The following is a 26,125-nucleotide window of genomic DNA, read 5'->3' on the forward strand; positions in this document are numbered from 1 at the left end:
TTAGAGGCTCTGGAGGTCAGGAGCCAATGGGCTACTGACCTTAAGGTGACTACACACTCGGTGTGCACACCCAATGTTGGGGAGGGGGCACAATCCCTAACCCTGATTGGAGAGTGCCTGCCATCTGCAAGATGTCAGGCACTGAAGAGTAGGCTTCACCTCGCCTCTCTACCTGAGGGGTGGGTCTAGGCTCTTCTAATTTTCCTGTCTGCCTTCCCGCTGAAAAGGAGGGTACATTGGAAGGAGGCCTGCTCCAGATAGCAAGTAAGCCTGGTGGTGTTACAAAAGCAGCAAGACTTTTGAAGCTCCCCTTCCACAGATGGCTCTTCCTGACCTAGGGTAGGTGTGAACACCTTTGTCCAGGAAAGGCTATGTTTTTGTGCTCAGGGAGCGAAGGCTCCCACCCCAGGGGTCCAGAAACTAGTCTTGTAGTGGCAGGCTGGTGTTTACCAGTCGGGAAACCCACCAGAGGCTGGTCGTTTTTCAGGGGGCATCTTTAAGAGTATATTGTATAATACATCCCACACTGGTATCGGTGTGTGTTTAATGTGCTGAGAAGTTTGATACCAAACTTCCCACTTTTCAGTAAAGCCATTATGGTGCTGGGGAGTTCGTAATGAAAAACTCCCAGACCATATACTCTTCTATGGCTTTACTGCACTTACAAAGTCTAAGAATGAACTTAGACTCTGTAGGGGTACAGTGCTCATGCAACTGTACCCTCACTAGTGGTATAGTGCACCCAGCTAAAGGGGTGTCTTACGTATACAGGGCTAACAAATTTTTACTAGACCTGCAGGTCTAGTGACTTAAATCTATTCGACCTAATTATAATGCTCTTGACCTATAAACTGGTTTCAAATTACGCCCTTTACTTCTTTATCACATATGAGAGCACCTTCAAATATGCAAGTTCAGCACGTCTGCACAGAAAACGCTTTTTTTATTTAATAGACTAAACATTAGCTCCGTATAGAATGGAAATCTAGCAACATATAAGATACACTTGACTGCAGACTTGCCTCTTCGTTCATTAAATGCATTGCCAGCAGGGCTTGGCCAGAAATGCCTCGCATCATGTTTAAAAACTATCACTTTTAATAAATGTAGAACTAAAGCATAAAGTAGCAGCAAACTGTTATTTGCAATCAGCGGATTTTACATTGAAATGGCCACAGAATTTGTCACCGACATGAGGTTTTAAAACTATATCGTGTCCAATGTTTGGAAATAGTTTCTGCAAATATTTGTCATTTGCACATCACCAAGTAAAGTGTTCTGGTTTGTTTCCCTCCAATTTAAATATTTGTTTGCATCACACTTCTGAATTACAAAAAAAACTATTTCATAATTTCTGATATACTTGTACTATTCATTTACAAGCTGTTCAAATGTTTTAGAGGAAAAAAACTTACATTTTACTGCAATTTGTTTAACAAATGTCAAATACTTCACTTGACAAAAAGCATTAACTCTAAAAAGAGAAAAGTAAACACAATTTTCCAGGAACACATGAGCAACAATTAGTAAAAGACAATTTTACATTTGACCTCTGTCCTTGAGCAGTTGGCAAAAGTCAAGATAAAACCAGATTTAAAGGCATTTTAATTGCTCATTCACTTTCTAAACGAACAGAACACCTGTTTCTTCCAGCTTAAGTTTACTCACCAGCAGGGTCGTCTTAGTGCTTAAAATAGCGCAACCTGCTATAATTTCACCTGCAATTGCGAGAGGGCGAGTGGATTTTTTCGAGGCCTGCTATACCATAGGCAGTGTGTTGCAGGCATGGCACACAGGAATGTGTGCCATGTCGAATTTTCTCTGCACCAAAACATGCAGCCTGCTATGGAAGGGTGTGTTAAGGTACATGAACTCTAAGGGTAGCTTTTCCACCCATACAAAAAGTTGCCGCCACTTGTTTTGGCATCCTGCGTAGTCTGAAACCTGTCTTAAATTTTTTTGACTCTGAGACCAGACAGATGATAATCCAGGCCACAGTGATGTCTAGGCTTGACTACGCCTGCTCTTTACTGCTGGGCGTAAATCAGGCAGAAATCGTCCGAATGCAAAGCATTCAAAATGCAGCGGCTAGAGTTCTAGTAGGCTTGCCTAAATTCAGCCCGATTTCTGCGACCATCCGAAGGCTCCTCTGGCTACCTGTAGCCCAACGAATACAGTTTAAGACTCTCTGTATTTCGTTTAAAATCTTGAGGCTGACAACTCCCAGGATGCTTTGCCCGCTTCTGTACTTGTATGCTCCTTTGCGCACATTACGTTCTGCTGGCCAAAATTTGGTCGAAGTGCCTCGGGTCAAACGTAGTAGAGCGGGAGGACGTTCTTTTCGCTTTTTGGCAGCTAAGGCTTGGAACGCTCTTCCCTCCTACATCAGAGAAATTCAAAGTCTGTCTGTCTTTAGGAAAGCTATAAAAACTCATCTATTTCTGTAAAAAAAAAAATTCTGGAGATGCCTATTCACTACTTCGCTCCTGGTTCTTTTTTCTGTTCTGGAGTTCAGCGCCGGGACGCCCCTTCGCTGGGGCAGCTGCGCGCTTTATAACATTTTATAACATAACATAATATGCGTCTCAGCCCTTTGAGGCCTTCCCTGGCCACAGTGCCCCTGGTACCCATGGTACTTACATGTGGCCAGAGAGGTGGCAATTGGGGGGTGGAAAGGTACAGTTTTGGGAAAGAGCACAGGCCCTTGTAACCTAATTGATAGGGACCCAGGGCACATCAAGTCAAAATGCATTAGAAATCTTGCAAATAGTGAGGGGGGTTAATGTAACAAAAACGCAGCTACCTACAGTTTCCCAATGCATGCTGCAGTCCTTAGGAACCCTCTTTAGCCTCCTTGCTCTAGGTACCAGGGGTACCATTTACTAAGACTTAAGGTGGTGCTAAAGAAATTGCCACTTGGGGGACCAATTGTGTAGTTTATGAGAAAGATCTGGTACTGGGGACCTGGACAGCAGTACCCCAGTGTACTTCTGTCATATTTGCATCAGATGCAAGGCAAAAAGTGGGGGATGACCATGTCAAAAAGGTGCATTTCCCTACAGTCCTCGCGTGTAATACAATTCACCCTGCCTTAGAACTGTAAGTCCTGCTGTTGTGGTGGCTTACATATATTGCATGCATTGTCTGTGGGTAAGGCGCTCGGGTGTGTGCCATAAGGCGTTTTCACATTTGGTTGCACAATGAGCAGTCTGTGTGTTTAGTGATCGGTTCCTTAAGGTGGCATAATACATGCTGCAGCCTTTATGGACTCTTCAGTACCTATGCCCTAGATACCTGGGGTACCATTTACTGGGGACTTGCAGAAGTGATAATGGTCTTGCCAGTTGGGGAACAATTGAACAGTTTTCTTGATTTTAAAGATCCCTGGACTGGGAACCTGGTTAGCAGGAACCCAGTGCACTTTAGTCAGATTTGCATCAAATACCCTGCAATAAGTGGAGGTAGCCTTGTCTAAAAGGGGCACTTTCCTACAGCGATCAAACTAAAGATGAGGTAGATTTCACAGCGCTGAAGTCAAACTAATTAAAAAAACAGCAACAGTTTCTTGGCTGCTGTTTAAAACTTCAAGTGTGCCAAAGATTAAATGATAAAGTAACTTTTCTTATAAAACTTGTGGCGGAGTATGCTGCTTCAGATTGTTGCTTCACATAAACCAGTTGGGAAAAAAATACACTAATGGTCAATACTGGGCTTTATGGGACAACTGTAGCTTAAAAATGCTTTCATTCTCAATATAACTTTTTTGGACATGCTATTTTGTCAAGTCAACATTTTTATTTGTAATTGGTTTTGTTCAGTTAATACCTTCATAAAACAGTTAAAAACTGTTGAATGTTTCTTTGTTTCCCACATTTTCTTTTGATACACTTCTTTAGAAAGAATACTAGTGTGGAGACATTCTGTCTGAAGCAGCAATGCGCGCTCTATAACTCAATAAAAATGTGGCCTTTTGCTATGCACATTTAAAATTGACAAATTAATATTTTCTGGAAGATTTTTATCTCAAGTGATCATGGGTGGTACAATTCACTCTTTACTTATCTATGTGGCTGGCTCTTACCAAGTGCAGGCTGCCATTTTCACTTCATCTCCTTTGAAGGGTCGATGTGGATAAAAAACACAGTACTTTTCTAACTTATTGACAATTTTTTTTCCTTTCACAGAGGAATTCTCGCTATGATGGGCAAATTGCAGTTTTTGGATCGGACATACAGGAAAAACTAGGGAAACAGAAATATTTTCTTGTAAGTTTGTGAATTTGAATTGTTGGGGCTAAAGGTACCTGCTGTTATCTATCACCGTGTACCATACTCTTTCATTGAATGTGTGTTAATATAACTTGGTTCCACAAGCAGTAATATAGGTCCGGCATAACTGCCTTGCCTCGCTGTCTTCTTTGTGTAGGGACTTTATAACTCACTTGTCCAATGTAGGAGGTAAAGCGACGTGCTGCACAGTACTGTATTGTTGGACGCTCCATTATGCTCCATTATTATATTTTTTGTAGACTTTACAAATTCTTTGACTGATAAACATAATTATGCTTTTATTTTGTTGTTTTTCTTATTGTCGTGTTGCAGTTTTAATGGTGCACTTACAGTTTAATATTCATGCGACCACATTAGTGGCTAAAACAATGTTAGCTCTGAGGAGCTGTGGGGATAGCCTGATTCTCTTATCCATCTATACATGATTATTTAATGAACTTAGGTACCCTGGTGGTATACAGAACATTCATTTGTGTCTATAAAGCTCCCCCAATCATCTCTTTAATTGATGCTGACAATTTCCTCATCCACAGGTTGGGGCTGGTGCCATTGGTTGCGAGCTTCTGAAGAACTTTGCCATGATTGGTCTGGCTGCTGCTGGGGGTGAGATTACAGTGACTGACATGGACACCATTGAGAAGTCCAACCTCAACCGACAGTTCCTTTTCAGGCCTTGGGATGTCACGGTTAGCTCAACTGCATGATTTTGCCTGACTTCATCTGGTCACTAGAACACTGAGTTTTATTTGGTTTTGTCTGCATCTAATGCTAGATTTTTCCGTATTTTATAAACAGAAAATGAAGTCTGAGACGGCCGCAGCAGCTGTAAAGCAGATGAATCCTTCCATTCATATCACAGGCCATCAGAACCGCGTTGGACCAGAGACCGAGAAAATCTATGATGATGATTTCTTTGAGTCTCTCGATGGGGTCACTAATGCACTTGACAACGTTGATGCCAGTATGTATACTCTTCTGTATTCTCTTCCAAGCACCAACATACCACAGTAGCAGTATAGGTGGATTGTTGTGGAGCAGGCCTACTAGCAGTGGATTTTATATATGCAGATACACACATTCTATTCTGCCTCCTATCAGTAAGAGCTTTTGCCCTTTTCCTTTGCATACATTTGTCATCAGTAGCCTTATATTTGAATGTCAAGACCTTTCTCGTGATGGGAGAAATTTGTGGAGGTAACACAGTTGAAGCACTATTACTTGGAACTAAAGGGAGTGGGAAGTGCTGGAGGCCTTAGCCAGCAGAGAGCGGAGCACACTGCTGTTAAAAATAGCATGTTTGATCACTTATGGAAGAAATCAGACTGAGTGTTTCATGAGGTTTGCTGCAGTGGGGTTTTACCTAATTCAAGCCAGAAAGAAGATAAAAGTATGTCATTGAGTGAAGGCATAAAGGACTGTCTCATTGAGATTGGAGTGCAATGTATTTATGGGATAGATTCATGGGGTTGCCTGTAAATTGGGAGAGAGTTACTTGTCAGCGACTAGGAGTGTGATGATTTAGTTTTGCCCAAACAAGTACCATTGTTTGTTTGTTTATTTTTTTTAACTGCGATTTCAGTAGCCATTATTAAGGAAATTGATCTCGACTTCTCTGTCGCACAGGGATGTACATGGACAGGCGATGTGTGTATTACCGGAAACCACTCCTGGAGTCTGGCACACTGGGAACTAAGGGCAATGTCCAGGTAGTGATCCCATTTTTGACAGAATCCTACAGCTCCAGCCAGGACCCTCCAGAGAAATCCATCCCTATCTGCACTCTGAAGAACTTCCCCAATGCCATTGAGCACACGCTACAGGTGAGCTGCGTTCACATGTTTCTATTGGGGTAGAGCCTCTCTGCTGTGGCTCTATCTATGCAATTAATTGCCACTCTCCGTACATGTCACATTATGAGGTTTGTTCCTGGGATTATTCTGCCACAGCCTGAAGGTGTTGCTTAATAATGTGGGTACAGTGTGTTAAAGAGGTATGCTCTGAGCTTGTAGTGCAGTGAGAAAAAAAGATGCATGGTTTTGCAGCGTGAATCTTTCTGGATTCACTATGCTGTGCATATTCCGCAATCTGGTGGTTGGGTCCAGAATCGTAGTCTTTTTTTCTCTTTTTTTTTTTTTTTTTTTGGGTCGTAGCCCAGGTGGGTGTCGACGTCCCACCATTTGGTGTACCTTCGGTGACGTCTGCGTGCTTCTGGCGGAAGCTACCACCCTCGGGCGCCATCTTCAGATTCTTTTTTCTGCAATTGGGTCTGGATCGTCGCGTGAAGCTCCAGAAGTTTTGGAGGAGAAAAGGAGGAAATACAGCAACTCTTCGACAGTAAAGACCTGAGAAGATCGGGAGAAGAGACGACGAAGAAAGGAAAGGACTTCGAGATCTTCGACTTCCTTGGAGGAATGCGCACACAGGGGGCCCCCTGAGCGCAGGGATGTACAAGACACCCTTTAAATTCTGCAAAAACTGCCACTACAAGTTCGCGCAGAAGGACCAGCACCCGGTCTGCAACCTCTGCCTGCCCATCGACCACGAGAGCAGAGACTGCAACGCCTGCTCCGTCTTCAAGCCGATAGAGTTCGAGAGAGACAGAGGACAGCTTGCCACACGATGCAGGGCAAGGGCCAGGACCCGACGCTTTACGAACTGGGCCTCTCCACTGACGACGAGGACATCGCCGAAGGTCCAGATGACTTCACGGTCGCAGTGACCGATAAGAAAACGCCTGACAAGGTAGGAGAGTCTACGTCCCCGAAAACACCCACAGGGTCTCGAAAGCCAGAGGCAGACTCTCGAAAGTCAGAGCCCAGAGCCTCGAAAGGAGCACCGGCGCCGAAAACTTCGACGTCCGAAGCTGCATCCTCCGAAAAAGAGACCAACGGATCCTTCGAGAAGAACTCCCGGAGGCCGAAGACCAGCGAAAAGCAAAGGTCATCGAAGCAATCCCCCGAAAAAGGGTCTTCGACTTCGAAGGAAAAGGAGCCGAAGAAAGTTTCGACGACGCCGCCGAAAAGAGCAGCCGAAACGCTCGACGACGAGCAGGCCGCAGAGATGCGGAGAAAGAAAAGAAGGCTCGAGGCCGAAATGGAGAACATCCTTCAGAGAAAGAAGGACTTCGATGAAAAGATGAGAAGTTACAGGATCCCCGCTACTACACAGAAGGCGATTACGGGGAGCAGCAGTCAAGCTACGGCTCAGGTTCCTCGACGGCCCAAGACCTGGAATGGCAGGACATCGAGGCCGAAAACCCGGAAGAGGCTGTGGAGACATACCCCTCGAGGCCTTCGCCACCGGACGACATTGGGGCATACAATGAGGTGGTCAGGAAGGCGGCAGCAGCTTATGGAGTTAAGCTGGAAGAGAAGCCAAAAGCAGATTTCCTGCTGGAGACATTGCTCCCCACGCAGACAAGAAGCCAGTTCTTGCCCATGCTAAAGAGTATCACAGACCAGGGGAAGGAAGCCTTCAAGGACCCGGCTACATGCAGATCAGTAACGCCGAGGACTGAGAAGAAATACAAATTCTCCTCCCAGGACCCAGCTTACATCAAGGGATCCGTCACAGCAGACTCCATAATCGCTGCAACGGCCAGAAAAAGGGCAAACGTCCCAACAACATCTGGACCTCCACCTGACAAGGAAAGCAGGAGGATGGATCTAACTGGCAGGAAAATAGAGAGGAACGCCGCAACGCACTGGCGGATGACGAACTCCAACGCCCTCCTGAATAGACATCAATACCAGCATTGGGATGAGATGGGCCAATTGCTCAAGCACCTCCCGGAACAATACCGTGCGAGGACATCACACCTTGTGGAAGAGGGGAAAAGCATCGCTAACTCGTGCCTGAAGACAGCCTTGGATGGGGCAGAAACATCCAGCAGACTGATGGCTATAGGCATCACAGAGAGAAGGCAAGCCTGGCTCAGGATCTCAGGCTTCAAGGCTGAGGTTCAGAACAACATCCTGAACACACGCTTCAACGGTGAAACACTGTTCGGAGCCCCAGTTGATGAGAAGCTCACCCAACTGAAGGACAATGAGACGGCAAGGTCCATGGGGGCCCTGCAATTCAGGGGGATGAGATGGGGCACTCCTACACGGAGGCCAAACGGCAGAGGTGGAAACCAGCCAGGTCAATCACACCAGGCATTCCACCAGGGACAGCAGAGTGACAACCAGAGTCACCAGGGCCAGCAGAGGCAAAACTGGAACTACAGAGCAGGGGCCAGTCCTTTCGATCAAGAGGAAATGGACGGGGCCAGAGAAGGAGAGGCGGTGAACAACCCCCCTCTAAGTGACTTCACACGGAAAAAGGTGCTCTCCCACTCGAACCCTCCGGGGGAGGAGCACGGGAAAACAAAGAGGAGAGGGCTACACGGACAAGACACAAAGGAACATGTGACGCCAGTAGGAGGAAGATTGAGATTTTTTCTCCAGGAGTGGAGAAAAATAACAGACAAGTTGATACTCAACATTATGCAGTTCGGATACTGTATAGAGTTGGAAAAGAGACCACCAAACAGAAAGCCAAAGAAAAGAGAGCACTCTGGAAGAGAGCTGCGATTACTCCAAGAGGAAGCTCCAGAACTCCTCCTCAAAGCGGCCATCGAACGGGTCCCATTCAAAGAACGGAACAAGGGAGTGTACTCAAACTACTTCCTGGTGCCAAAAGTGGACGAAAGTCTAAGACCCATCCTGGACCTACGGTTCCTAAAAAAATACGTAAAGACTCAAAAATTCAAGATGACGTCCCTACAAGAGGTCATCCCGCAGATAAAGGCCGGGGACTTCTTGTCCACCATAGACCTCAAAGATGCGTACCTGCACATCCCCATGAACAGGCAGCACAAGCACATGCTAAGATTCACAGTGAACAAGGATCACTACCAATTCACGACCCTGGCATTCAGCCTAAAGTCCGCACCAAGGGTGTTCCCCAAATGCCTCGCGGCAGTGGCCACACATCTAAGAAGAAAGGGGATACACGTGTACCCCTACCTCGACGACTGGCTCGTAAAGGCAAGCTCTTACAGGACATGCAAAGATCATGCAGAACAGGTCACAAGAACGCTAGCAAGCCTGGGATACTCCATACACTGGGGAAAATGCTCGATGGAACCAGAGCAAGTGAAAATCTTCCTGGGAGCTCAAATCGACACCGTCCAATGCAGGGTGTTACCCAGCGAAAAGAGAACACTCAGCCTACTGAGGGAGAAACGTCACTACCAGAAGGGGCGAGCTCTGACAGTGAGGACTGTGAGCAAGATCTTGGGGATGATGGAGTCATGCATACACTTGGTCCCCAATGTACGCCTACAAATGAGACCACTCCAAGAGTGGCTGCAACAGCAATGGTCACAAGATACAGGAAGTTGGGAGGATCTAGTGGTTGTAACGCACAGGGTGCAGGAAAAAAAAAGGTGGTGGACCAAGGAAAGAATAACAGTAGGGAAACCTCTAACACCACTGGACCCAACAGTGACCATCACCACAGACGCATCCCAGAAGGGATGGGGCGCACACATTAACAGGCTCAAAGTGAGGGTTCTGTGGAGCCCTACAGATGCAGTCAGACACATCAATTACCTGGAATTGAAAACAGTGTTGCTAGCTCTCAAGGCCTTTCAGAAACACCTGTACAACCAGAAGGTGCTAATACAAACAGACAACACCACAACGATGTTTTACATAAACAAACAGGGGGGAACTCAATCATTCCCTCTGTCAAGCTTGGCACAGGAAATCTGGAGATGGGCTATACCACTAAAATTAGACCTGCTAGCCATACACCTGCCAGGGAAGGACAATGTGGAAGCGGATTGGCTCAGCAGGCAGACTTCAGCGTCCCATGAGTGGGAACTCAATATTCAGGAAACAGAGACTATTCAGGAGATGGGGCATATGAGAAGTTGGCCTGATATATGATGCTCACTAGTTCTAGTGATCACCTTGTATCAGTCCAAACAACCCTTATGGTGATTGGTTGTAAAGTCAACCTTATAGACCAGCTATCCTAGTAGCGTGGACAAAAGCAGTCTTTAGGCTAAACTCTGAATGGCATGTGAAGCCAGCTGTTTTACCTCAATATAACCCCTTGAATACCACATGAAAGGACACCACACAGGTTGTTATGAAAATAAAAGGATATTTATTAACTAACATACACCTCTGGACTCTTTATGAGGTCAGAGGGCTAAGCACATGACAATACTACAAATGAAATAAGAGTTCGCACAATATTTACACGTGTGCCTTAGGGGCACGACAAACCATATACTCAAAACAATGGAATGCGAGAAAAGAAAGTACTGTAAGGAGATCCAGAGGCTGGAGGATCGCTGGGACTACGCTACGAACTAGGTAAGTACGGAGCAGGAGGCCCACGGGACTCACGTGCAGAGTGGAAACTCTCACGCGGGATGCGTGCCAACGTCTATGGATGCTTCAGTTTACAAAGTTACGGATTCCGGACGAACCCGGCTGGATGGATGGAAAACAGTGGACCTGGACACTAGGATAGTGAACACAGACTTCAGCACCTAAAAGCTTTAGTTACCTAACCCACAGGCTGCGGGTGCATAGGGCTGAAGTGGTGTCGGGTTTGCTCCGTTGATCCCGGTGATGCCTGAAACAAGGAGTTGCTGGCAGGCAGCCAGATGGAGGAGTCCGGTGGTTCCAAGGATGGAACTAGGAAGAAGGAAGTCCTGAAAAGGAAGGGGGACAGAGTCTTAGTCACTAGCCAGTGACGGTGCTGGAACCAGGAGAGAACCAGGAGCTGTCGCCGCGTTCAGGTGAAGGAGGGGGTCGCTTCTCTCTGTAGCTGCGCGGACCAGGAGCTGCTCTTCACGACCAGGCTGGAGGCACGAGCTGTCCCACGTAGTCTGCTGCTGTTGGCGGTGTCGGATCGTCGATCTGGACAACAGGCCTTGGCTAATGCAAACCACGCGGTGTAACAAAGATGGCGTCTGGTGCGGACCAGGAGGGTCCGGGGTTCTTCTCTTTCACAAGGAAGCAAGGGCCAGTCTGGGGGACCAGACTAGCAGTGTTGAATTCTTCGGGTCGTCGTCTGAGGTCACTAGCCAGCCGGCAAGTGACCAGACAACAGGAAAAGCAGCAACCAAGCAAAAGGGCCCCACGCGGATCACGGGGATGCTGGGGGGCTGGTCTTTGGTGCAGGAGCTGCGTCGGTGTGGGGCTTCTCAATCCCCAATGCACTCACTCGAGGAACCCTCGGGGGTCGTGCTGGAAGCGCTGTGCAGGTTTCGTCATGATGGCCGTCTCCACGTTGCTCGTCGCACTTACGGGTCCCAGCTGTGCTGTGGATGTGGGTAGAGGTCAGAGAGGTCTGGAGGGTCCGGGTCTCGTTGAGCTGGGTCGTCGGATTCCTGGAAGGAAGGACTTACAGCAAACCGCACAGGAGCTTGATGGTGCCTGCGAAGCAGGATGGTCACTCCCTGACCATAGGGGAGATTCTTCAGTCTTCTGAGGTTCAGGAGGTCGAAGGTCAAGAGTTTCTTCGTGGAAGTTGTCAAGATTAATCTAACTGGGAATGGGACCAGCTCCTACCTTTATCCGGCTAAAGGGGGCTGCACTACGACTAGGTCCCTCCCCTGGGTGGGACCAGGAAGGGGGGTGGCTACACCCCCTTTCCTTTGTCCAGTTTCCCGCCAGAGCTGGGGCTGGAGTGCCCCAGCAACTGGTTGGAACCGGTGTATGCACAGGGCACCTTGTGTGCCCCAGGCATGTCTCATTCCTTTCAGCCTTGGCCTACCTAATACACAAGATCCTGTCTGGGGTGGTGCTAGCACCTCCCAAGGCAGGAAACCCTTTGTCTGAGCCTCCCTCGCTGGAAGGACTCCCAGCAGCAGGAGGTCAGACTTGTCTGTGGTGGCAGCATCCATCTTGTGATGCTGAGGCTCGAGTTAACTTTAACCGGGGTTCACAGTTACATTCATGTCGTGTCCCTCTAGAAGGGTGGAATGCTACCCCCGTCGCCAGAAGTGGCGAGGGGGTAGTATTCCAAATCGTATGACACCTTACTCGACATGTTTTGATAATGTTATACCAGAGTTAGCATTTTACCGCGAGGTAGATAATGCACTTAAGAGTATATGGTATAGCGTTATCATGGAACAGCTATTAGGACTTGGTTCCGCAAGCTGCAAACGGGCTCAGCTCATGCCCAGAGCACCATCTCACATAATTCCAAGCGCTCTGCCTTCAGGATTGATAAGGCCTGCCATAGGAGTTACTGATAGGAATATATGTGTCCATTTTAGGTTTAGATATAGGGATACTATATCTATAGCAAAGGGTGTTTACACCACCTTGCCCCAGCTGTCGTGCAGCCAGTTGTGGCAGATTTAGATGGCCAGCCAGGGGTGGCATAATGCTTCAGCCCCTGGTAGGCCCTGGGTACACCTATGCCCTGGATACCCAAGGTATACTGTACAGGGACTGATAAGGTGGCCCAGTACCAATTGGTAAATGCACCTAAGGTACATGGTTGTAATTTAGAGAGAGAACAGCTAGGCTGTGGGTCTGATTAGCGGGCCCACAGCCAGGGAAAGTCGTAAACCAGTGAAGCAAAAAGCAAAATTGCCCCAGTATTGGAACTTTCATAGATTCCCATGCTTTGTATCATTCCCCGTCGTCGGAATGGGAGCCTCGGTAGTATAAAAACCATAGAAACAAAAGAGAAACTTAGGCCTAGGCCTCATCTCATTTTGTATCCTATCACCCTCTTTTTGTAAAAAGAGACCAAACTTTTGCCAGGACCAATCAGAGCAGCCTCACCCTCTGGAACCTTCCTGAGAGAGCTCAGAGCCTCAGATTTTTCTACCGCACGTTGTGCTAGGGAGTCTCCACTGAGCTCTGCTCAGCTTTTCATTCTACTTCTGGATTTCTTCAAGTTTCTACTGGATCAACATGTCTGACAAGGAGAAGAAGGCCTTGTTCAGGGCCTGTGCCTCTTGTGGGAAAAAACGTCTTTTTGTGGAGGATAAGCATGACAATTGTATTTACTGCTTATATCCTGACCACAAGGCCACAGAGTGCAAGATCTGCAGAACCTTCTCCAACAAGACTCTTCGGGACAGGGTAGGTCGTCTGTTAACCTGGCTTCAAAAAATGAAGACTCTCAAGGAGGTGCTCTCTTCGGAGGAGGAAGATTCCACGTCTTGTGCTTCCTCTCACAGATCGAGGAAGAGGAGTAGGTCTCCTCCAGGATCTTCTACATCTCAGCCCTCCCTTCAGGCCCCTCACAAGATCTGATACGTCTGAAAGGGCTGGTCCCCTTCAATCTCCTCACGGAAGTGTAAAGGAGAGGCAGGGACAGGCTGCTGGAGTGAGTGCAGCTTTAAAGGACATGAAGGAGGTTCCTCTGTCTCCCCCTCCGTCCAAAAAGGCCAAATCTAGTGACACACTCTTCAGTCACTTCAGGACCTGGGCCGGAAAAGAAACAGCGCCCGTCGACGACGAAAACACCAGGTACGTCGTCGACCGTTTCTTCAGTTAAAGTTCCCGCCGTTTCTGTGGCTCCGTCGACTGGCTCGTCGACGGTAGCGCCCTCCACGATGACTTCGTCGTCATTCAAGGTCCCCAGTTCGTCGGCGCTAACATCTTCCACGTCGGCAAGCAAGGTACTGTCGACGGCAGCGGTGTCGACGAGAACTACGTCGACGACGACCACCACCTCGACGACGACGACTATGTTGATGACGACGAGTTCGTCTACGAAGCCGTCGACGGTGGTTCCGTCGACGACGAGACCGGCGTCGACGAAAGCGATGGTACCGTCGACCATTCCGTTGACATCTTCGTCGACGACTGCTACACCATCGACGACGGGACCGTCGACGGGGCAAAAGATGCCTTTTTCGACGCAGAAGATGAAGATTACACCGGAGATGACTTCTCCGCGACGGGTCTCTTCGCATCTTCCTACTATGCTTCTAGACGATGAATCTGAGGAGGAGGAAGTTGAAGTTGAGGACGATGATTATGGTCCTGCCTATAGTCCCTCTGACTTGAACGTCAAGATGCAGGAGACAGACACGGAGGAGTGTTACGAACATGCGGGTGGCCAGCAGTCGTATCCATATGTTCGGGAAGAGAGACATGCTCCGAGTTTGGGCCAGGGCATGGTAGCCATGCCCTCTTCGCTCATATCTGACCTGCAGCTGATGCTGCAGGATTATCGGAAAAGGTTTCCGTCGGAACCTTCTGGACAGTCTGCAGTTCCTACACAGTCACAAGTGCAGCAGGCTATTAGTCTTCCAGTGGCACACCCCTCGCCACCACCGGTTGCACCTGCGGTCCGAGTCCCCACTCCGGATCCCGCACCCTTTCATGATGTCCAACAGGATACCTCTTCGGATGAGGAGGCGATACAGGTGGATCCCTTGGTTGATCCGTTGCAAGACCCGGATTTGGATCAAAGAGACAGTGGGCCACAAGATCCGGACGCTGCTGGTCGTGACACGTCCATCTCCCCTCCTGTGGATATAGGGGGTTTTCATCACCTGATGGAAAGGGCAGCTAAAAGATTTGGATTGCCGATTTCGAGAGAAGAATCGGAATGTTTCCTTTATGACTTTAAGGAACAACACCGGAGATCGGTCAAGTCTATTCCCATCATTGAACATGTATGGGAGGAAGGGATGAAAATTATGCAAAATCCGGCCACGGTGATTCCAGTCCTCCCGCGGCTGGAAAAGAAGTATAAGGCTCCGGACGGCAGTCCTGCTTGCCTTCTCGGTCAGCCGAAGCCTGATTCAGTCATCTCTCAGGCGGCTCAAAGCAAGTCCAAGAACCCGTCCACACCTTTGACCACACCACCGGATAAGGACGGTCGACGCCTAGATAACGTGGGGAAGCGGTTTTCCTCAATGGCCAGCTTGCTTGTTAGAGCGTCAAATGCTCTTGCCATCCTCGGCCGATACGACCGACAGATGTGGTGCGACATGGAACCCTTCGTGGAGCAGTTACCAGAACCCACAAAGGAGGAAGCCAAGAAGGTGCTTATAGAGGGGGAAAAGTCTTCTGCTGAGGTTATAGACTGTGCAATGGACATTGCTTCCACGGCATTTCGAGCCTTGGCTGGCTCGGCAGTACTACGACGCCAGGGCTGGTTGAGAGCCACCTGGTTTCGCCAGGAGGTCCAGAATAGGATCCTGGATCTACCATTCGATGGGGACATGCTGTTTGGCAAGCACGTGGATGATGCTCTGCAGAATATCAAAAAGGACACGGACACGGCAAAGGCCTTAGGGTCCCTCACCTACCGGAAAGTCCCCTTTAGGGGCGCACGAGGCAGAGGATTTACATCATACAGAGGGAACCAACAGAGATATTCCTCTCAGCCTTCTCAGTCCTATAAGCCCCAGTACTCCAATCAGCGCCAGGGACAATCTGCGTCTTTCTCTCGCCATCAGCCGCGGGGCCGTCAGACCCGGCAGGGACGTGACAACACCAAGCGTCAATAGCGGCTTTCCGGCTCTACCTACTGTTCCTTCCCTCCCAGTCACATCAGTGGGGGGCAGGATTTCTCTGTGTCTGGAGAACTGGAGATCAATAACATCGGACCAATGGGTCCTCAAAATTGTAGAGAGTGGCCATGTGTTGGAGTTCCAAGACCTTCCTCCGACAAGAGCTCCGGGCACCATCCGCACGGGACATTTGGGACAACTCCACCTCGAAGCCCATCAACTGTTCCTCAAGGGAGCGATAGAACCGGTGCCTCTGTCCCAGAGGGGCCGGGGTTTCTATTCAAGGTTCTTCCTCGTGCGGAAGACGATAGACACTTGGCGCCCCATCCTAGACCTGCGGGAGCTCAACACCTATCTCGTCAAGCTCTCCTTCAGGATGGTCACTCTCCAGGAAATTCTTCCTCTCTTGAATCCAGGCGACTACTTGGCGTCGCTGGATTTAGAAGACGCGTATTTCCATATTCCGATACATCCAGCTCACAGACAATACCTACGCTTCACAGTGGGAAAGAGCCATTTTCAATTCAAGGTGCTTCCGTTCGGCCTTCGGTCGGCACCAAGAGTGTTCACCAAGGTGTTGGCGCCGGTTGCAGCCTTTCTTAGAAATTTTTCCTTACTTAGACGACTGGCTCGTCAAGGCACCATCTTTCGAGGAAACTTCTCATGCAGTGGCAACTTGCATCCATTTGTTCCGTTGCCTGGGCCTTCAGCTGAACGAACGCAAGTCAGTCCTGCTGCCCTCCAGAACGGCCAGATTCCTGGGATCCGTGTTGGACACCACGCAATGTACAGCTCGTCCCTCGGAGGAACGACAACAAAAGTTGATGATTTCGGCTCGACTACTCTGCCGCAAACAATTCCTGTCTGTCCGCCAATACAAATCCCTTCTCGGGTCGATGTCATCCTGCATACCATTGGTACCACATTGCAGGCTGCGAATGCGTCCTCTGCAGGAGGAGCTAGACAAGCAATGGCGCCAGGCAGAGGGGTCATTCAACGACAAGGTGGTGGTGACAGCAGCGATGAGACAGGCGAGCAAATGGTGGCTTCTAAAAAGCAATATCGCCCAGGGTCTGTCATTCAGGAGTTCACCTTCACCCATGATTCTGACCACAGACGCGTCACTGGAGGGCTGGGGTGCAGTTCTACGAGAGCTTCAAGTCAGTGGCCACTAGACTCCAAGACAGCGCCAGTGCCATATCAATTTCCTGGAACTGAAGGCCATTCGGTTGGCCTTGCAAGCTTTTCTGCCCAGAGTTCGCAACCATTCAGTGCTGGTCCGGACGGACAATACGACGGCCATGCACTACGTCAACAAACAAGGAGGCACCAAATCGCTGACTCTGTCCGCAGAAGCTCAGCGGATTTGGGATTTTGCGATTCTGAACAACATCACTCTGAAAGCCGAACACCTGGCGGGATCTCTCAATGTCAAGGCGGATGCCTTGAGTCGACAGACAGAGGTGACTCACGAGTGGGAGTTGAATCAAACCATTCTGGACAGGGTGTTCTCAGTCTGGGGGACACCAACCATCGACCTCTTTGCTTCACCGGAGAACGCCAAATGCCGGTTCTACGCAAGCAAAGTTCACCATCAGGGGTCCCTGGGGAACGCTCTTTCGATGGCTTGGTACAGCGCATTCTTTTACGCTTTTCCTCCAATTCCCCTCATTCCTCGAGTCCTCAGGAAATTGAAGGCGGAGCCCTGCAAGATGATTCTAATTGCTCCAGCATGGCCCAGACAATTCTGGTACACCGAGCTTCTGAGGCTCTCCCGAGCTCCTCCGATTCACTTCCAACCCATTCGTCCCTGTTGTCCAGGAATCAGGGGCAGGTTTACCATCCGGATCCGACATCACTCCACTTGACAGCGTGGCTCCTGAACACAGAGTTCAGTCATCTAATGCTCTCTCAGGAATGCCGGGAGGTCCTGGCTCATGCCCGAGCACCAAGTACCAATAAGACCTACAAGGCGAAATGGAAAAGATTCTGCCTGTGGTGTCAACGTCAAGGTCTCCATCCTTACACTTCCCAACCCCATCAATTGTTGCCATATTTACTATCTCTGGCTAAGTCGGGGTTGGCACATTCATCTGTGAAGGTACATCTGGCGGCCATATCGAGGTATCGACGCAATTCTTCGGGTCCGTCCTTATGGTCCTCTAGGGTTGTCAAACAATTCTTGAAGGGATTATTCCGGATGTATCCTCCAGTTCGTCCTCCTCCACCAGTGTGGCAGCTCAACCTGGTCTTGGCGCAACTCATGAAGGCTCCGTTTGAGCCTGTGCACAAAGCAGACTTAAAGTTCTTGTCTTGGAAGCTGGCCCTCCTGGTGGCTCTCACATCAGCGAGACGAGTGAGTGAGCTTCAAGCACTCTCCATAGTGCATCCATTTTTGCAATTTAAAAAGGAGGTTCTTATCCTTCGGACCAATCCAAAATTTATACCGAAGGTACCATCGGAGTTTCACTTAAATGAACCCTTGATTCTGAAATCTTTCTTTCCGCACCCTTCTACGCCTGCGGAACGCACGCTCCATTCTTTGGACGTTCAGAGATGCCTAAAGTTCTACTTGGAGCGCACACGTCCTTTTCGGAAGACGACTCAGTTGTTTGTGTCCTACAGTGCACCACGAAAGGGATTGCCTTTGGCAAAGAGTGGCATTTCCCGCTGGATCTCCAGTGCGATTCAGTTCTGTCATCAGGAAGCTGGCAAGCCACTGGATGGAAGAGTCAGGGCACATTCCAGGAGATCAGTGGCGTCATCAGTGGCTCTCTTTTCAGGAGTGGCCATTAAGGACATATGCAGGGCAGCTACGTGGAGCAGTACTCATACCTTCACGAAACACTACTGCCTGGAGTCTGCAGGAGGAGACGACGCGGCTGTTGGTCAAGCAGTCCTGCGGAATCTTTTTCATTGAGAAGCCTGGTGAGCACATTTTGTTTGTTTTGCTATGCTTTATGTATTGCTTATATGGTTATGTGATGCCATGTACGTACAAAATGTGTTCTTCGTAATTTACTGCTAGCTACTCTGATACAAAGCATGGGAATCTATGAAAGTTCCAATACTGGGGCAAGAAAACAAGTTACTTACCTGTAACTTTGGTTCCCCAGTATTGGTAACTTTCATAGATTCCCATGCGCCCGCCCGCCTCCCCGGGGAAAGCTCAGCCTGGTTACAGAGTTAGTGGCGGTTTGCACAACGGCTACGAAAATCTGAGGCTCTGAGCTCTCAGGAAGGTTCCAGAGGGTGAGGCTGCTCTGATTGGTCCTGGCAAAAGTTTGGTCTCTTTTTACAAAAAGAGGGTGATAGGATACAAAATGAGATGAGGCCTAGGCCTAAGTTTCTCTTTTGTTTCTATGGTTTTTAAACTACCGAGGCTCCCATTCCGACGACGGGGAATGATACAAAGCATGGGAATCTATGAAAGTTACCAATACTGGGGAACCAAAGTTACAGGTAAGTAACTTGTTTTCATCTGGCGTGGCCATGGGATTACAGACCCCAGTCTCCTACAGGGCAAACCAACAATAGACCTGTTTGCAACACGCCGGAATGCAAAATGCCAATACTTTGCATCCAGGCAACAAGAGGCACTATCACAGGGGAATGCCCTATGGATAAGCTGGTCAAACATTTGCCTACGCTTTTCCCCCGATACCACTGATCCCTAGGGTTCTCAACAAATGCATGACGAGCAGCATGACGCTCATCCTGGTGGTACCACAATGGACCAGACAGACCTGGTACTCTCGGATAATGGAGATGGCGCAGGGCCCCCCCCACAAGTTCTCAAAAAGAGACCTACTCTCCATGGAAAACGGAGAAGTTCTACACCCAGAGCCGGAGAGCCTCAACCTCTCAGCCTGGCTCCTGAGGAATTAGAGTTCGCACATCTAAAACTACCAGAGAGCACCCTGCGGGTGCTGCGAGAGGCAAGAAGGCCCAGAACACGCAAGTGCTATGGGGAAAAATGGAAAAGATTCACTCAATGGTGTTGCAAGAAAAAACTCCATAGAAAACTGACCAGGGAATCTACGGTGCTAAGGTACCTCACGCACCTAATTAAAGCTAAGCTAAGCTCATGCTCTTTGAGGGTGCACCTGGCAGCGATTGTGGCATACACAAGAGGAGAAACAGGGAGAAGCTTCTTTACATCCCAAGTCGTAAAAAGATTCCTGGAAGGGGCTAAAAGAATAGCGCCACCAAAGAGAATGCCGCCACCGGCCTGCAACCTAAATGTGGTACTGACGGAGCTCATGAAAGCACCTTTCGAACCCATCCACAAAGCATCACTGCAAATGCTAACAATGAAAACGGCCTTTCTGGTAGCAATCACCTCGCTACGAAGGGTGAGCGAACTGCAGGCACTCACACTGCAGGAACACTACATCCAGATACACAGTGACAGGGTCGTGATGAGAACAGACCCACACTTCGTGCCAAAGGTGGTGTCAAGGTTCCACATGAATCGGAGTATTCAAATCCCTAGCTTCTTCCAAAACCCTACTACAAGCGCTGAGAGGTCGCTCCACACTCTAGACGCAAGAAGGGCTGTGATGCACTACATTGAAAGGACGAAGGGACACAGCAAAAACAAAACATTTCTTCGTATCCTTCACAAACAGTTACATGGGCAAACCAGTGACTAAAAACACCATAGCTCGATGGATCGCACAGACAATACAATTCTGCCACAAACAAGCGGGCCAGGAGCTAACAGGAGGGGCACAGGCCCACTCCACCAGGAAGAAAGGAGCAACAATTGCCTTTCTGGCCAACACACCAATTCAGGACATATGCCTGGCGGCAACATGGGCTTCAGTGCACACGTTCACGAAGCACTATTGCGTGGATGTACAAATGAACAAAGAAGCACAAGTAGGACAAAAGGTGCTTCAACATATATTCAACAACCAACGCTAATCTTCCACCCAACCGCCACAAAAGTAACGAAAACCGCTACAAAATCTATGCACAGCATAGTGAATCCAGAAAGATTCACGCTGCAAAACGAATAGTTTCTTACCTGTCGGTGTAGTTTTGCAGCTTGAAGATCTTTCTGGATTCACTAGCGAACCCACCCGCCTCTGCCAGAAAGATGAGGCTGGAGAAGAAGGTGGAAACACATAGAAAAGAAAGCAAGTTGAAGCTTACAAGATACGTGAAAAAAGATACGTGAAAAGAATTACGTTGAAAAAACGATTAACAAACATAGCCATGGATTCACTACAAACACAGAAAAGAAAAAAGACAGAAAAAAGAATCCGAAGATGGCGCCCGAGGGTGGTAGCTTCCGCCGGAAGCACGCCGACGTCACCGAAGTTACACCAAATGGTGGGACGTGGACGCCCACCTGGGCTACGACAAAAAAAAAAGAGAGAAAAAAGACTACGATTCCGGACCCAACCACCAGATTGCAGAATATGCACAGCATAGTGAATCCAGAAAGATCTTCAAGCTGCAAAACTACACCGACAGGTAAGAAACTATTTGTTCCTGTCATGCTGGAGTCATTTCCAGTCTTTGGGCTAGTAATCCACCGTAGCAAAAGTTACTTACTTTTGTAACAATATATCTGTAAGAGACATTAGTTGGTGATAGATTCCTTACCATAGAATATCCCCAGGCGTCAGACTGGATCTGGAAAGTTTTCATTAGCAGTGCCCCTGCGTGTCGGAAGGTGGTGTAGTGCGGCACCGCGTCCATCACTGGCGTCGTAGGTGCGGAGATGACATCACGGAGACTATTTAGGTGCCACACATGCGCGCTGATGTCAGTTCTGTACACAACTTTTCGCGCTAGGAACGCAGAGCCATGCAAGAAACTGACCACTGGTGCCATGAAACTAGGGCCCTGAAAGGGATGACCTTAACCCTAGAAATCAGTTCGCAGAACGGGGAGGATGGGTGGGGCGGTAAGGAATCTATCACTAACTAATGTCTCTTACAGATATATCGTTACACAAGTAAGTAACTTGTGCATCTGAAAAACACGTTAGCGATAGATTCCTTACTGAAAAATAGATACCCCAGCAGTACCAACCCCGGTGGTGGGTCTGCGAACAAGGTCACACCAGAAAGTCACGGAAAACAGAATGGCCAAAGAAGCCGTCTCTGGACTTGACTGTCAAGGCAATAATGCTTAGTAAACTTGTGCAGCGAGGCCCCCGTAGCTGCCTGACAGATGTCCTGCAAAGGAACACCGCGTCCCAAAGCAGTAGTGGCTGCCATTGCCTGGGTAGAATGAGCACGCAGCCCCACAGGAGGCTCCATCTTAGCCAACGAGTAACATGCTTTGATGCTCAGACCGACCCACCGAGAGATGGTCCGTTTGTGCACGGGCCAACCTTTTTTGGCACCCACGTAGCCAACAAAAAGTTGGTCATCCACCTGGAACTGTTGTGTGCGCTTAAGATAGAACAAAAGTGCACGTTTATGGTTCCAGCCTATGGAGCCTCTCCCTCTTATGAAGGAGGCGGAAAGAAGGTGGGCAAAGTGATGGTCTGCCCGATGTGGAAGGACCTGACAACCTTTGGCAAGAAAGGACAAATCCTTAAAACCACTTTGTCCCGATGAATAGAGAGAAAATGAGGTTTAGAAGAAAGAACCCGGAGCTCACTCACTCTTCTGGCATTACCTGCTACCTACTCTATTTGTAAAAGGCAAATTAGCCTACACTTCCATTAGGTTACAGCTCACTGCTATGGCTGCCTGTCTCCAAAATGGCATCTCTCGCGGTTCAAAATCCCAGTCCTTAAGACATTTATGGAAGATCTGAAAAGTCATTCCTCCTTGGGTTCCTCCAGCACCCTCTTGGAACTTGAACATTGTTCTAACCAGACTCATTGGTCCCCCTATTGAGCCTCTTCACTTATGCCCCCCTTCAATCTCTTTAATGGAAAGTGGCATTCTTAATTGCCGTTACTTAACTCAGGCATGTTAGTGAGCTATAAGCTTCAACCCTAGAGGAAAGTTCCTTTCAAATACATTAAGATAAGCTGGTTCTTTGTACTAACAACATTTCTACATAAGGAAGTCTGTGTTTCACCTCAATCAATCCATTGAGCTCCCAGTTTTTTTTCCCTAACCGTGATTCTGTAGCGCAAAGAGCTCTTAATACCTTAGATGTAAAAAGAGCAGTCATGTTCTACATAGATAGAACTAAAACTTTCAGGAAACAAAGTAACTCTTTGTAGAATTTTCCCCACCTCATACCACCCTGTATTCAAATCGGGCCTAGCCAGATGGATAGTCAAATGTATTCAAACTTGCTACATTAAAGCCAAAAGACCTTTACCTGTTGCTCTCCGATCACAGTCCACTTGTAAAAAAGGGAGCTACTATGTCCTTTTTACTAAATGTCCCAATAGCTGACATTTGTAAGGCAGTTACATGGTCTAATCCTCGCACAATTACCAAACACTGTTGTGTGGCTGTCTTAGCACGCCAACAAGCCAATGTAGGCCAGGCAGCGCTACGTAACATTTGTCAAACTACTGCAACTCCCACAGCCTAGCCACCGCTTGTGACTGCATTACAGTCTGTGCAGCCACACATGCCATTGAATGATTTGTTACTTACCCTGTAAGCATCTGTTTGTGACATGTAGTGTTGTACATTCACATGCACCCTCCCCCGGGCACCTGTGGCCATTGTTGTTACATTACATACCTATGTGATACATTTTCATTTAGCATGGACATCCTTATTCTTATACACTTCTTGCGCTCCTTTCTCACCCGCCTGCGGGAACACAATCTAACAAAGGAGTCGATGCCCATGAGCAGTAAAACGGAGAGAAGTTACTCGGTCTCGTTACTAGAAAGACTTCTTCAATGAAAAACGTACAAAACACTAGATGGAAGGAGTATACAGAGCAAGGTAATCTACAGCACTCGGACACCGACAGATACTTACAGGATAAGTAACATAAACCTTCGATGTTGAGCAGGAAAATCTGTCTGTAAAAAGCACAAGCATCTTTTGGTTTCCCACTTTTATGGATAACTATTGTCTTTATCCGGAGATTGTCCCTGAGGCACCTCATGTCTGAACATAATCAGCATAGGCTTCTTGAGTTTCCCCTTCAGACATTTAAAGTATTCGGGTAGAAATCCATTCAGCCCTAGGGTCGTCTTTCTGCTCCTCATTTGTGTGATTGCATCCATCAAGGCATGGGGTAGAGGGGTTCCTGATGAAGCCCTGCATGTCTTCCGGGGCACTTTGCAGTTTGGAGCTATGGAGGGTGTTATGGCATCTCCCAAATTCCTACCTGTCTCTTCAGTGGTATGTACCACCTGTCCTGACCAATACTATGCACCAGTCTTTGAGGTGCTTCCCTGCTGGCCAGCCACGCCAGCATGTCCACGTCTTATTGCCCAATTCATAGATTCAGTGTTGTTGGGCTCTATAGTTTTTCCTTTCCGGCCTCCTACAATTGCCTGTAGTGTTCTCTTGCCAGCTTGATCTGTCGCACCAGTGAGGGTTCTGGGGCCTCTATGTATTCCACCTCCAAATTACCCAGTTCTGTTTCTGAATTTTCTTTACGCTGAGCCGTACTATTCCTCTGGACATGAGATCAGTTGACCTCTCACAGGCTCTGCCATTGCTTGGCTGTTCTGAATACTTGCCTTGCACAAATTGACTTTTTTTGTTGTTTTTTTGCAGTGGGCTCGAGATGAATTTGAAGGCCTTTTCAAGCAGCCCGCAGAAAACGTCAATCAATATTTAACGTGAGACTTGCTCATCTTGAATTCATTTTTCTTTTTACCTCAAAGAATTCTGTGCAGTGGGAATATTACATACATTTTTGTTTGTACCTATACTAAACACTCCTGGACTTTTGTAAACTATTAAAATAGGTTAGTTGGTTTAGTTTGACTAAATAAATCAGATTTCATAGATTGATAAAAGCGATACTCAATTTGGGTAAGAACATTTGATAACATTTTGTAAAGTGCTCTCTAATTTGATAGCCATAATTGTATATATTAACTTTTATGTTACCGTGGTAAGGTAGATTTTCTTTTCTTGTGCATCAACCTTTAGTAGACACCTGTCCTATAATCCTTTGAAACTATAGCAGTGACAAAATATGGACTATACAAATACCTGTAACTTATTAACCATTGTGTTATCAGGTGCATAGAGTGGGTATGAGTCCTCCTCTGTGATTAACTTTGTGTTTTTTAATTTTTAATTTTTTTTTACTAGAGATCCCAAATTTATGGATCGGACGCTGAAACTGCCTGGCTCACAGTCACTAGAAGTCGTTGAAGCGGTCTACAAAAGCCTGGTGGCAGACAGGCCCAAGACGTGGCAGGACTGTGTGGCTTGGGCCTGCAGTCACTGGCACAGCCAGTACTCCAACAATATCCGGCAGCTGTTGCACAACTTCCCCCCAGAGCAGGTATTAGAGAGATGGGAGGGGTCTTGCACCTGAGCCCATTGGAGCATATTTGTAATTTTCTTTCTCTGTGATAGTGTTTTGTGAGCCCCTGCTTTTGTCGGCTCATTGGCTTGTAGAGAGCAAGCCCAGTTCAAATTGTATTCGAACCCAGTAAGCAGAGAGGTTGGCTCTAGTCTAGTGCTTCCATATGCTGACCATTTGGCACTTTTTAAAAAGTATTTTTTGCTAATGTTCTTTGCAAAGATTTGAGATTCAGAAGTGAACTTGTATTTTATCTTGAATGTATTTATAATCTTTGTCCAAGTAGAGTCTCTTGATAACCCGTAACTTTTTCCCAGAGTAGAGGAATAATTTCTTTTGCTGCTTCTGTCCTAGATTTCTAAGACTTCTGTGCCAGTTTATTTCTTGTCATTTTAAGAAGAAATGCCTACGGTTTGAGAGCTGTTCATATCCCGCAATCATATGTCCTCTATTCAAGCGCTTATTACATTTTGCGCAAAGCCAAAATGCTTGGCTTAGTTACCTGGGAAGGGAGAAAGAAGTGAAAAATAGCCTGTGCCCTGAGAGGCTTCTTTAGTTTCTTCTAGATTCTGATTTGTCTAGTTAATACTTAGTAGTTTTTTGATAATATATTGGTTAGCACTTTGTGTTTATCACTTTGTTGCCACTGAAAACTGCACTGCTGTTAAACTATTTTTTTGTGTGCAGCTCACCACCTCTGGTGCCCCCTTCTGGTCTGGCCCAAAGAGATGCCCACATGCCTTAACGTTCGATACCCACACGGTAAGTAACATTACCACATTAAACTCTCTTGTTAATTTTAATTTGATTGATTATTGTGTTTTTGTGCTTTAGCTTCTTTTTGCGAATTTATTTACTGCCATTTTTTTTATGTTCACATGTTTGTGGTCTCCGGCTATAT

General features: G+C 47.6%; 1 protein-coding gene across 4 annotated transcripts in view; it reads left to right on the forward strand.

Annotated features, from left to right (window-relative positions):
* Positions 1-26,125, forward strand: part of UBA1 (ubiquitin like modifier activating enzyme 1) — a 194,197-nt gene that overhangs the window by 126,980 nt on the left and 41,092 nt on the right. For all 4 annotated transcript variants that reach the window (XM_078664659.1, XM_078664660.1, XM_078664662.1 and 1 more), the window contains exons 13-19: positions 4,185-4,265; positions 4,823-4,975; positions 5,085-5,250; positions 5,913-6,109; positions 24,462-24,526; positions 25,008-25,203; positions 25,912-25,986. In XM_078664659.1, the coding sequence (XP_078520785.1) occupies positions 4,185-4,265; positions 4,823-4,975; positions 5,085-5,250; positions 5,913-6,109; positions 24,462-24,526; positions 25,008-25,203; positions 25,912-25,986 (933 nt within the window). The remainder of the gene's footprint in view (positions 1-4,184; positions 4,266-4,822; positions 4,976-5,084; positions 5,251-5,912; positions 6,110-24,461; positions 24,527-25,007; positions 25,204-25,911; positions 25,987-26,125) is intronic.

Source organism: Lissotriton helveticus, chromosome 10 (genome assembly GCF_964261635.1).
Source record: "Lissotriton helveticus chromosome 10, aLisHel1.1, whole genome shotgun sequence".
In the NCBI taxonomy this organism is placed as follows: Eukaryota; Metazoa; Chordata; class Amphibia; order Caudata; family Salamandridae; genus Lissotriton; species Lissotriton helveticus.